At 54.7% G+C, this 13,430-nt stretch overlaps 1 protein-coding gene across 1 annotated transcript; it reads right to left on the bottom strand.

The window, feature by feature from the left end:
* Positions 1-297: 297 nt before the first annotated feature.
* Pck1 (phosphoenolpyruvate carboxykinase 1) lies at positions 298-7,384 on the bottom strand. Its single transcript, XM_090352563.1, has 10 exons — positions 7,282-7,384; positions 6,863-7,127; positions 5,819-6,000; positions 4,917-5,120; positions 4,462-4,649; positions 3,242-3,404; positions 2,525-2,749; positions 2,310-2,441; positions 1,481-1,576; positions 298-1,347 (listed from the first exon to the last, which is right to left on the bottom strand). The coding sequence occupies exons 2-10, from the start codon at positions 7,084-7,086 to the stop codon at positions 893-895; spliced, it is 1,869 nt and encodes a 622-aa protein (XP_090208689.1). The 5' UTR covers positions 7,087-7,127; positions 7,282-7,384; the 3' UTR covers positions 298-892.
* Positions 7,385-13,430: the final 6,046 nt, after the last annotated feature.

The raw sequence follows: 13,430 nt of genomic DNA, 5'->3' as shown, positions 1-13,430 counted from the left end.
TGAGCCTCTGAACCCCCAAACACACTGTGGAGCTCTGCTTCCAGCTCAGCCGGTCTGTCGTTGTTGCAGGGCGCCGGCTAGTGGTGACAGAGGCTTCTGCAACTGGAAGCACAGTCTGGTCACCTTTCCACTGCCTCCCGATCCTCTCCCCTCTCCCCCTGCCCCACCCAACCCAGCCCATTCCAAGAGCAGCTCTGCAGGGTCCCCACTTTCTCAGGAGAGAGGTAGGATTCAGATCGCAAAGTGACTCATTAGAACTTTTTGGCGGACTAAATAAGGAAAGCCACGCAAATCAAATCCAAATTTTCTATAAAAGTTTATTTTGTAATTTCCCCTCCCCCCAGAGATGATAAAGACACATATCACAATTACATAAAGGTAAAGATGATAGTGTACAAAAATAATTTAAACACACATATTAGTAACAAAGCAACATTTCTTTCTAGTAACCACTAGTTGGTAAATCTTGCCCGAGATTCTCCCAAAGGTGTTAAATAAAGTTTAGACAATAGCACTGACAGAAACACACACACACACACAAATACACAAAATACACATATATACAACTCAAGTATTTTTTTTTCTGTGCATTCTAGCTCACTGAGATAGCTAAAGTGAAAAGACTCACGGCTAGAGAGACCTTAATGTCGAACCAAACGTGCACTGGGTGTGAATTTTGGATTCTCGCTGCGATTCTCCTTCTACTGTCTACTGCTAGCGGCCTGTGTTGTGCAGCTCTCACTAATCACGGGATGTGTGAAGGCTCAGATCCCAGCGTGCTGATGCAGGTTGGGAATAAAGGGCTGGCTTGGGGCTGGAAGTGCAGGCACCCTCCCCTGGACCAGGGGCAGGTTCTAAAGCCCCCCGCACACCCCATACAACATACTTCCCTTTACATCTGGCTAATTCTTTGCTTCAGAGCCAGGAGCTCTCTCTCGATTTCATACGGGAGGTCAGCGTTAACTTGATCTTCCAGGTATTTCTCCACGTCTTCCACTTCCTTCTCCCAGAACTCCTTGGAGATGCTGAAGAGTTCCTGCAGGTTGACATTTCCCAGGCCTTTCAGGTTCAGGGCATCGTGCCTTGGGATGTAGCCGATGGGCGTGAGCTGGGCGTTGTCCTCCCCGCAGATGCGGTTGAACATCCACTCCAGGACCCTGCTGTTCTCTCCAAAGCCAGGCCACAGGAACTTCCCTTCCTTGTCCTTGCGGAACCAGTTGACGTGGAAGATCTTGGGCAGTCTGGCTGCCGGGCGGTGGGCCATGCTCAGCCAGTGGGTCAGGTATTTGCCAAAGTTGTAGCCGAAGAAGGGCCTCATGGCAAAGGGGTCATGCATGATGACCTTGCCTGTCAAACAGAGAGGACGCATCCATGTGCCTGGCACCCAAAGACAACAGGAACCCAAGCAAGCCTGGGTCTCTCTCCTCCCCCAACACACACCGAAACAGACAGAGCCCGAGATGGCCTCACGTTGGCTTACCTTTGTGTTCCGCAGCTGCTGTGGCCTCAGACCTCATGGAAGCCCCCAGAAACACCCCATGCTGCCAGCTGAAAGCTTCGTAGACAAGAGGGACACCTTTATAAAGCAGGAGAAAAGAAGAGGTGGTTGGTTTAGGATTTGTGCTAATACTCGCACCTGAACTCAGAACCCAGGTGCTGTCCCTGAGCTTTTCTGCTCAAGGCAGGTGCTCTCTCCCTTGAACCACACCTCCACTTCTGGCTTTTTGCTGGTTAGCTGGAGATAAGGGTCTCCTGGTTTTGTCTGACACGGCTGGCTTCGGACCACGCTCCTCTGAGCTGAGTATTTAGGGTGACGGGTGTGAACCGCTAGTGTCTGGCTTCTCTAAGGACTCTGACATCCAAACTCCAGGACCAGTTGGCACCATTTCACATACGAAAAGACACAGCGAAGTAGCAGCTCTTAACAATTCAAGTGCATCATCTTGTGGACCAGAGCACTGTTATTTAGAACTCATGATCCTCCTGCCTTAGTTCTCCAAGTCCTGGGATGGCGGCCTGTGCCATCATGCCCCTCTAGCGGCATCTCTTACACTGGACTGATTGTTCATATGCAAGGTGAGCACAGAGACCACTGGCACATCAAAGGAAGAATACCAGGGTCCCCCAAAGTCACCAAACTGTACAACTGCACCAAGCTTCCCTCAATCACAGACCCAAAAAGGACATGGCTTGCCTAGTAGTCTAGATTCAGGGAGAGAAGGGTCTTTGACCCTCCGTGACTAGGCCATGGAAGAAGAGATTTCCCAGGGGCCCTGGGTCACCCAGGCCTGAGGGGAGAGGGGCCTCACCAGCAGGTCTGCGGCCTCCAAAGATGATGCCCTCGATGGGCACACCTTCCGGAGATTCCCAGGCCGGGTCGATGATGGGGCACTGGCTGGCAGGGGTGCAGAACCGTGAGTTGGGGTGGGCACAGGGCTCCCCTACGAGAGAAAGATGGGGGGTGGTATCTGGCCATAGAAAGTAACCCTCACAGGCCAGCACACACTCAAACTCCAGGACTCACCATCCTGGGGGGTCCACTCCCTGTTCTTCCAGGACGTGATGGTGACCCCCGGGGCCAGCGGCTCGTCCATGCCTTCCCAGTAGACGCCTCCATCGCTGGTCTCGGCCACATTGGTAAATATGGTATTTCTCAGAATGGTCTTCATGGCATTGGGGTTCGTCTTGGCGGACGTGCCGGGAGCCACCCCAAAGAAGCCATTCTCTGGGTTGATAGCTCTTAAGTTACCTAGAAAGGAGAACGCCAGAAATGAAGGCCAAGCAAAGCACTGCGAGACTTCTGTTGGTTAACAGGAGACAGGAGTACGACAGACTTTTCTGCCTTGGCTGGCTTCCAACTACGATCCTCGGCTCTCAGCCTCCTGGGCAGCTAGGAGGACGGCTGTGGACCAGCATAACCAGCCTGCCCGCTTGTTTGGTTTTTAATAGTTCTCATGAACCTTGCCCCGGCTGGCCTCTGACCTCAACTTCCTATCTATGCCCTCCTCCACCTCTTTGTTTAAAATATTATACTGAGCTGGAACTTCTCAGATGCCAAATCAGGCTTTCCTCTCCCTAGACTCTACACATGCCTTGTTTTTACCCAAGCAACAACTCTTTCCTTTCTTCCGTGTCCCCCAACACTGCTTGAACTAGTGTAAGTGTGTGAACACACCTCAGCCCAGACAGCTTACAGAGGGGCTGGTTAAACGCCCACCCGCAGGGCTGTGCCCAGAGTCACCTTGGCTGTCGAACTTCATCCAAGCGATGTCATCTCCCACACACTCTATCTTCCAGCCCGGAAGCGTGGGGTTCATCATGGCCAGGTTGGTTTTCCCGCACGCGCTCGGGAAGGCTGCCGCCAGGTACTTCTTCTCCCCCGCAGGGTTCGTTATTCCCAGGATCTGCCAAGACAAGGCTCCTTGTGAGGGCCTTGGTTCCTTTGTATGCAGGTATGAAACTGCCACACCCGGCACCGTTTCTTCATAGAATGCAGATGTGTGAATGGAGGGGGACGGAGGAGGGCACAAGCCAAGCGCTGGTAACTCTCGCCTGGAATCCTAGCTATTCAGGAGGCTGAGACAGGAAGCTCATGGTTCAAAGTCAGAGTGGACAGAAAACTGTGATACTCTTTCTCAAACACAATGGGCATAAAGATGGGCTGGTGGTGTGGCTCAAGTGATAGCACGGTCAGCTAAGGAAGCAAGTCGAGCCGGAGTGCCAAGGTCTGATATTGGCAAAAACAAAAACAATACACTTTCCAAAAATTAAAACGGAGGCCGGGAGCGTGGCCTAGGGGTAGAGCGCTTGCCTAGCATGCACAAAGCCCTGGGCGTGATTCCTTGGTCCCACATACACAGAAAAAGACGGAGACCGTGCTGTGGCCCAAGTGGTAGAGCAGCAGCCTTGGGCTGAAGAGCTCAGGGACAGCGCCCAGGCCTGGAGTTCAAGCCCCATGAGGGACCAAAAAAATAAGAAGTAGAAGAAAAAGTGATTAAAGCTGTATTGACAGAGGGAGGGAAAGGAGAGGGAGAGGGAAGAGGGGAGGGAGAGGGGAGGGAGAGGGAAGACAGAGGGAGAAAGGGGAGGGAGAGGGAGAGGGGAGGGAGAGGGAGAGGGGAGGGAGAGGGAGAGGGGAGGGAGAGGGGAGGGAGAGGGGAGGGAGAGGAGAAGGGATGGAGAGGGGAGGAGATGGAGAGGGAGAGGGGAGGGAGAGGGGAGGGAGAGGGGAGGGAGAGGGGAGGGAGAGGGGAAGGGAGGGAGAGGGGAGGGAGAGGGGAAGGGAGGGAGAGGGGAGGGAGAGGGGAAGGGATGGAGAGGGGAGGGAGAGGGGAGGGAGAGGGGAGGGAGAGGGGAAGGGATGGAGAGGGGAGGGAGAGGGGTAGGGATGGAGCGGGGAGGGGATGGAGAAGGGCGGGAGCGGGGCGGGAGCGGCCACAGGCAGGCGCGGCCCCCACGCACCAGCATGTGCTCCGCCAGCCAGCCCTCCTCCTTGGCCAGCCGGCCGGCCATCCGGAGCGCGAAGCACTTCTTCCCCAGCAGCGAGTTCCCGCCGTAGCCGCTCCCGAAGGAGACGATCTCCCTGCGCTCCGGGACGTGCGCGATGAGCGTGAGCTCGGGGTTGCAGGCCCAGTTGTTGAGCAGGGGCCCTGCGAAGGGGGCGGGGGGGGCCGCGGTGAGGGAGGCCCCGCCCCTGGAGGGGAGGGGCGTGTGGGGAGGCCCCGCCCCGAGGGGGAGGAGCTGCGGTGAGTGTGGTCCCGCCCATAAGGGGAGGGGCGTGTGCGTGTGGCTCCGCCCCGCCCGGAGGGGAGGAGCTGCGGTGCGTGTGGCCCCGCCCATAAGGGGAGGGGCGTGTGCGTGTGGCCCCGCCCCGCTTGGCGCCCGCCCGCCCGGCCCCGGGGTGGAGCGGGGATTACTTTTGAGGGGCAGCGGGCAGCCCACGGAGTGCAGGCACTTGATGAACTCGCCGTCGCCCAGCGCCTGCAGCACGGCCGCGCCCATCCGCGTCATGACCCGCATGCTGGCCACCACGTAGGGCGAGTCCGTCAGCTCGATGCCCACCTTGGCCAGCGGCGAGCCCAGCGGGCCCATGCTGAAGGGGATCACGTACATGGTGCGACCTGTGGGGGGGGTGTTGACGTCAGCGCGTCCCCTCTGACGTCACCTCGCCACGCTCCCGGCCCTCCCCCACCCACTTTGTCCGCCACACACACACACACACACACACACACTCTGTCTCTGTCTCTGTCTCTCTGTCTCTCTCTCTCTCTCTCTGTCTCTGTCTCTCTGTCTCTGTCTCTCTCTGTCTCTCTCTCTGTGTCTCTCTGTCTCTCTCTCTGTCTCTCTCTGTCTCTGTCTCTGTCTCTCTCTCTCTCTCTCTCTCTGTCTCTCTCTCTCTGTCTCTGTCTCTCTCTCTCTGTCTCTGTCTCTCTCTGTCTCTCTCTCTCTGTGTCTCTCTGTCTCTCTCTCTCTCTGTCTCTCTCTCTGTGTCTCTCTCTCTGTCTCTCTCTGTCTCTCTCTCTCTCTCTCTCTCTCTCTCTCTCTCTCTCTCTCTCTCTCTCTCTCTCTCGGAGACGCACGTGCGCTTAGTTGGCCGCTGGGTTTGCGCGTGCGCAGAACCCAGCGGTTCGGTAGCAGGATCTGCGCGTGCGTAGACGTGCGTGGCGCTCACTTCGCAGTTTTCTGCACCCATCGGGTCAACAGACTGGTGGGGTTTGTTTTGATTTTCACTCAGGACAAAGCCTGAGCCAGGGAGCTTCCTTCCTGGCACCAGAGACAGGCCGCGGCCCCACGGTGCTCGCAGGGACGGGGTACCCACCTTTCATGCACCCAGGGAACCTAGCATTGAAGGCCTTCTCGAAGTCCTCTTCTGACATCCAGCGACCCAGCTGGCTGGGGCCGGTTTTGGGGATGGGCACGGCGTCTCTTTGCTCTTGGGTAATGATGACAGTCTTGCTTTCGATCCTGGCCACATCCCTGGGGTCCGTGAGTGCCAGCCAGCTGCAAAAGTCATGGACTCCCTTCAGCCTCGCATCGGGAGGGCACCCGGGGGCCTTGTCACCGCCACCTAGCACATCAGGAGGGCACCCGGGGGCCTTGTCACCGCCACCTAGCACATCAGGAGGGCACTGGGGGGCCTTGTCACCGCCACCTAGCACATCAGGAGGGCACCCGGGGGCCTTGTCACCGCCACCTAGCACATCAGGAGGGCACGGGGGGGGGGGCTTGTCACCACCACCTAGCGCATCAGGAGGGCACTGGGGGGCTTGTCACCGCCACCTAGCACATCAGGAGGGCACCGGGGGGGGGGGGGGCTTGTCACCACCACCTAGCGCATCAGGAGGGCACCCGGGGGCCTTGTCACCGCCACCTAGCACATCAGGAGGGCACCGGGGGGCCTTGTCACCGCCACCTAGCGCATCAGGAGGGCACCCGGGGGGGGGGGGGCTTGTCACCGCCACCTAGCACATCAGGAGGGCATCCCGGGGGGAGGGAGCTTGTCACCGCCACCTAGCGCATCAGGAGGGCACGGGGGGGGGGGGGACTTGTCCCCGCCACCTAGCGCATCAGGAGGGCACCCGGGGGGGGGGACTTGTCACCACCACCTAGCGCATCAGCAATGACCCCCAAGTGTGAAAGTCAAAGCAAGGAGAGCATGTCCATCCAGACAGACCTCTGAAGACGGACTGCTGCCAGCTTGCAAAGAGCTTCTCCATGAAGGCCTGGACCCCTCTGCTGGCACCCTGGGTCTCTGGGGTTCTGATGGGTTTGTTAAGTGTTCTGAGGCGTTCAAAAGCTTCTCCTCCCCCTCCTCGCCCCACCAGCGATGCCAAGGAACGGGCAGGACGGGAGGGACACTCACCAGTTGTCATACTTGCGAAGCTTCTTGATAATGCCCTCCTCCTGCATGCGTTCAAGCAGCCGCCGGTTCTCCTCCTCAGAGCCATCACAGATGTGGATGTAGTCGGGCTCACACAGCTGGCCGTTGCTCTCCACGAACTCCCTCACTGCCCTGGGCAGGTGCTCCAAGGAGCCCTGGACGACCTTGGCGGATAAGTCCACACGGTTGTGCAGCTGAGGCGGCATGGCTGACGAGGTGCTGTGGGGCGCAGGTGCACCGATGTCACCTGGAACAGAAAACGTGAGCTTCCTGATTGAAAGTACACACCAACCCCTTCCGGCCCATCCCACCAACTGCTTGGAGAGTTAGGCACTAAGGAAAAAAGAGAGTTTGTGGCGTCGAGGTTATCTCGGGAAGGTGAAGGAAAAGAGAGGATTCACCTTTGTTTCTTTGGAGGGTCTGGCTCAGAGGTCCAGGAGCAGCTGCTGGTTCTGTCCCGTGCCAGGGGTGTGTCCCAGCGGGACGGCTGAACTGGGAGGCAGAGCCCAGCCTTTAAGTACCAGGAGGAAGGACAGCCCTGCCCCTCGGTGGCACGGGGAGGCTCGACCCTGACGTCAGGGGCAGGCCTTTGGGTCCCAGCCATGGTTGGTAATGTTTTGGACAAGCTCACCACAATAAACTCTGGGGAGATAATGATTGAACAGAAAATTGTTAATGAGTGTTCAGAAGCCTCCGGACCTCTGCAGTCGCCATTGTGAGTCCTTACACAACTTCTATTGACTAAACTTTGACCCTGTTCAGTGCTGATGCAAAACACACACCCTTTCCTTGACAGGCAGGTGAGGGTCAAGGACAAGGCTGGCCAGGGCAGCCCCTGGGGTTCACATGCTGTTGGCAGCACACTTGGTGTGCCAGTGGCTCCTGGTTGTCAAAACACTCCACTTATGAGTGTTACTTCATAGTCAAAGTTCATGAGAGGAATAATACACTATAATTCTGCAAATGGGCACCTCACTGGCAAAGACTGCCACCATCTGAGCTTACTGGGAACTTAGGACCTGACCAAGTGCCCTCACACCCCCAGAAATAAATTCCATAAGGCAAAAGCCTACCTCTGTTGTTCTGAGAGAGAAAGAAGAACTCCTAGGAAGATGGGGGTACAGAGCAGTGAGCCAGGCTCGAATCAGCGGCCCACAACTGTAATCCCAACCACTCGGGAGGCTGAGATCTGAGGATCACTATTGGAAGCCAGCTCAGGCAGGAAAGTCCATGAAACTCCTATCTCCAATGAAACAGCAAAAGGCCAGAAGTGAAGAAGCTATGGCTCAAGGGGTAGAGTGCCAGCACAAAAATTGGGCACACAAAAAAATTGGGCACAAAAGCTCAGGGACCTGAGCTCAAGCCCTGAGTTCAAGCCCCAGGACCAGCACGCACGCACACACACACACACGCACACACACATGCGCACACATGACACAGTAGTGGACCAGCCAGGCACTGGTGGCTCTTGTCTATAATGCTAGCTACTCAGGAGACTGAAATCTGAGGATCACAGTTCAAAGCCAGCCAGGCAGGAAAGCATGAATTCAAGCCCCAGAACCATCATAAAAAAAAAAAATGGGGCGGGAGGGTAGGGAGGGGGATTCTTTCCATGCCAGTAGCTGCAGTGTGGGCTGGATCTTAGGACTTTCCCCACAACCTTATTCACAGGTGCCAGCAGGAGACTGAAAGGGGAAAAGGATGCCTTCCCCTTGCTGGGGCGGGGGGGGGGGCGGGGGGGCGCTCCCTTCCCAAGGACGCCAGGAACGATGGTAAGCCTGCATTCTTTTGGCCCTTTCCAAACATGGGTGTTCTGGCATCTAAAATGCCTAGATTTCCTATGTCTCATTTTTACAGTCTTAGAATTAGACCTCTTCAGTAGACAGGAAGAAAGATGGACCCACTTCCCAAAAGTCCAGGCTTTCTCTTGCGGACCAGACAGGAATCCTGTGTGGTGCTCTGCCCGTTCTCCTGATGGGATCTCAGCAGGCCATGGCCTCCTGAGGGGGGCTTCTGGGTCAGCTCCTGTGCAGATGGAAAGCCTGCATCTCCATCAAGGTTGGTCTACAAGGATTCTGTTCTCAGTAGCCTACATTTGGTTAACACTACAAAGTCTGTGTCTGGGGACTCTGATCACCAAGTAACCACCAAAAAGCCAGAAGTGCAAGTATGGCTCTAGGGGTAGAGCACCAGTCTTGAGCAACAAGCCTCAGGAACAGCACCCCATGTCCAGACTAGGAAACTGAGGCAGAGATCAAGTAGCCGCTCTACCTCAGTCCATATACTATAGCATTACCTCTTCTAGAAACTTCCTTATTCCACACTGCCCTCTCCCTCCCCGGAGAAGTTCTGGGCTAGACACAGCTGTCTGTCCCTGGAGGCGACAGGACGCCTTTTGCTTTCCTTGCAAGTCTGAGTATCTGCGGAGCAGGCGACTTGGCAGCTCTGTAAGATTGCACTTAAGCACGGAGACCTTTATAACAGTTGTAAAGAATCTGCTTTGCAAGCCTCCAGACCGTCAGTCTAATTTAATAAACCAACCGGGCTGCTCGCCGGGTCCCAGGGAGCACTGGGTGAGAAGTCAGGAGAAGTTCTAAGTTCTAAGCTCTTCGCAGCCAGCCTGACTGCCCTGACACCTCCAGCCCAGGCAGGAGGGGGGCCTGGGCCACCTGAGAGATGGGCCGTGGGTCCACAGAGTGGTGGGGGATTCAGGCCTTCCAAGGGCGTCCCCGGGCCTAGCACTGGCGGGGCCAGAGGGCCTGGCTCCCGTGCAGTGTAGATCAGGTGCTGGCCACAGCGCTGGGTTTCCTTCAGAGGATTTTCTTCGAGCAGTGGTCCTTCCGGGCTGCTGCGATAGGGGGCGCGGTGTTCCGTCTGGGCCATGACTGGAGGCAAATTGTGCTGGGTAGAAGCGCGCAGGGATGTCAGGCTCGCCCCCCGATGTGGGTGAAAGCAGCAGCGGAATGGACAACCGTACATCACAACACCCACTTTTGCCCACTGTATGATGCCCAGCAGATTGCCTAGGAGATTTACCCAGATAGAGAGCAAAACAGGCAAGGCAGAATTTGGCTGGCATTTTGAGAGCTCCACATAAACCCCAAGTATTTTCTCGCCATGCATCTTCAGGGAAGGGAAAAGCCAGTTGTATTCAAACACAGGATGGGGATCCCTGACCTTTGTACAGTCCCCCACCACCCCAGTGTGGAAGCAGCTATCCTTATCACAATGCTAAAGAGAACCAGGCCTGGTGGCACACACCTATAAGCCCAGCCACTCAAGAGGCAAGGGCAGGAAGATCACAGCCCAAGGTCAGCCCTGGCCTTATCTAAAAATAAATAAATAAAACCCAAAAGGACTGCAGCTGTAGTTTAAGTTCAATTCCCAGTACAGGAGGTGGTATGTGTGTGGCGGGAGTCGGGAGGGGAGGTAAAAACGCAAAATACTGGGTTGCAGACTTACTATAAGCTCAGAGTTCTCTGGAAGAAATGAGACAAACAAAGGTAGAGTTGTAAGGACACAGACAAGTGAAGTGTGGGGACAAAGTTCCCCCTGTCCCTAGAGGATGACAGCCTGTGCCCCTTTGCCTGTCCTGACTCCAACGCCATTGTCCTGACTGTGGGGACCATGGATGTGGCTGTCCTGAGACTCCAACGCCATTGTCCTGGACTGTGGGGACCATGGATGTGGGTCTCTGTGCCTCGCCATCCCCTGGGCACCGCCTCCCGGTCAGGGTGGGGTCGTGCCCCTGCGTAGCCTTTCACAGGCCTTCTGGGGAAACTGGACATCACCCAGCTCCTATAGCCCCTTGGCAGGGAAAGACGACTGAGGGGGAACCGTTGTGCTACTTTGCTGGTTTGCACTCTGCCCTGAACGCTACAGTGCTGAGCCATGCTGGAATCCTAGCTAGGCTAGGAAGGAAGGAAGGAAGGAAGGAAGGAAGGAAGAAAAGGAAGGGGAAGGGAAGGGAAGGGAAGAAAATGGAGGGAGGAAGGGTGGAACCAAACCCTCCCCAGTCCCTGCCACGTGTTCTCTGGCAGGGCAGGCAGTGACCATAAAGATGGCCGTTGGGTCAGGATCTGGGTCAATAGGAAAGCCCGACTCTTACTGGTAATGTAAAAGGCAACAGTGATTTTCTAGAAAGTGACACTCTGTCAGCCTCATGTCCTGGAGTCAAAGGTCTTTGTACAAGTCAACCCTGGCCTCTCCTGCCAGCAGACAGCCGGGGGAGTGGGGGAGCAGGGGGGGGAGCAGGGGGGGCACTGACCTCAGCATGGACATCTCCAACAGGAAAAACGCTGTTCAACCCTGACAGCCACAGAACTGTTGCCTGGGCGGTTCAGGTCTTCCACCCTGACTGTTTGTTCGGGCAAATATTGAGATGTTCTATATTTCTGGGGTTCTAGGTGTGTCGCTGCCCCTGGGAGAACTTCACACTGCATTTTTTGATACCATAGAGGCTTAGCATTGCTGGTCTCTGACAGATTCCAGCTAGTTGCCCCAGGGCCTGCAGGGACCAGTGACAAAGGGTTGACTCTACACAGCGGGTGACTGGACAGCATTGCAAACCTACCACCACAGAACCCTGCAGCTTCAAATGACTCCTGGTAAGTTTACAAGCCAGGCACCAGGACTCCACAGCTGCAATCCTAGCTACTCAAGAGGCTGATCTGAGAACTGCTTTAAGTCACCCCAGGCAGAAAAGTCCATGAGACTCTTTTGTTTTTGGCCAGATCTGGGTTTGAACTCTGAGCCTGAACGCTGTCCCTGAGCTTTTGAGCTCAAAGCTAGCACTTTACCACTTGAACCACTGCACCACTTCTAGCTTTTTCTGTGATTAATTGGAGACTGCCAGGGCTGGCTATGAACTGAGATCCTCAGATTTCAACCTCCTGAGTAGGTCAGGTTACAGGCATGAGCTACTTGTGCCCAGCTTTCCATGACACTCTTATTTTAATGAATCAGCCAAAATTACAGAAGTTGAGATGTGGCTCAAATAGTAGAGTCCCAGGCTTGTGTAGAAAAAGCTCAGGGGCAGTGCCCAGGTCCTAAGATCAAGCCCCAGAACCAACACACACACGCACATACACACACACACACACACACACACACACACGCACACGAACCAAGTGCAGTGCCTTGAAAACAATCCAACACAATTGTTTTACATGGGAAAAAAACAGATCCACTTTGTACTGCAGTCAGCTGTAATGGAAGTTACTGATAATTGCCTAGGAGCTGAACAAACACTACCCCGCCCCAGCTCCCTGGCAACAGCAAATTAACCTGCTTATCTGTAATGTTGCTGTTCCAGAGCAAAAACACCTTTTCTGATCCATCCTGCATGCTATTCCCCCAACTCAAGAAATCTGACTCAGGCTGTGAACACCTCTTACCAGAGGCACAGGCTCAGGAGGGAGGGGCATCCATCCAGAACCATTGCTCAGGGTCAGCTGATATCTGTAGTTCAAAGCCAGTCCATGCAGACAAGTCCTTGAAACTCTTAGCTTTCAGCTAGCAAAGAGCCAGAAGTGGAGGTGTGGCTTAAATGGTAGAGCACCAACCTTGAGTAGAAAAATACCAGGCCATAGTATGGAACTCTGCGTTCAAACCCCAGTACTGTCGAGCACGCATCACACACACACACACACACACACACACACACACACACACACACACACACACACACATACACACACACCAGTACTGCAACTCCTCATCCCCACAAAAAAAGAAGTGCCGAGTAGATTAGATTTGTGGTGGACTTCCCCATAGCGCTAAGTGAGAAATCCCAGTGTTTTCTGGCCCACATGTTGAAGACAGATGCATTTGAAGATCTTCTCAGACATTACTGAATTTACCCGTAGGTACAACATAGGCAAAGCCTGTGTGAGCGGTCTTTAGAAAATCTTTACGTTTTTAGTTTGATGTGTATGTGAATTCGTTTTATTACACCTTCTTTTAAAATGATCTTCTAGTTCTGAGAGTGTCTATCTCCTACTTTATTTGTAATGGCATCTAATACATTTATGGCTCCATTTCAGGTAAATGTCCCAGGTGTCATTTGGGGGAAATAGTAGCACCCTTGGGAGAGAGGGGGGAGGGGGGAGAGGAGGGGAGGGAGGGGGGGAGGGAGAGAAAGAGAGAGAAAGGAGAGAGAGAGAGGAGAGAGAGAGAGAGACAGACAGACAGACAGACAGACAGACAGACAGACAGAGAGGGGGTGGAGATCTTTTGGTAGGCTCCAGAGCCCTCGTTTGAATTCCTAAATGAAAAGTTCTTGGGGGAGAAAACTTCTTGGACTTTCTTTGTTGTACTTTTTGTGTGCAGTACCCATCAGACAATTCCTAGCATGCTGTCCCATTATTTAAATGAGAGCTAGCTGAGAGCTAGCTGACATTTCCCGATGATTGTACCAAGGAAGAAAAGAATTCTCCCTCTTTGCTGTTCTGATGAGCCCCGCCACTTGGGCTTTTCAAAATCAAGATTTGGAGCACTTCAATTTTGGAGTGACTTCCCGTAGATCCATGGGGAAGAGTTAAAATGTTCT

Source organism: Megascapheus bottae, chromosome 18 (genome assembly GCF_031878675.1).
Source record: "Megascapheus bottae isolate mThoBot1 chromosome 18, mThoBot2.hap1, whole genome shotgun sequence".
In the NCBI taxonomy this organism is placed as follows: domain Eukaryota; kingdom Metazoa; phylum Chordata; class Mammalia; order Rodentia; family Geomyidae; genus Megascapheus; species Megascapheus bottae.
Note: the sequence above shows the minus strand (reverse complement) of the source record. Positions and strands in the feature narration are given on the sequence as shown.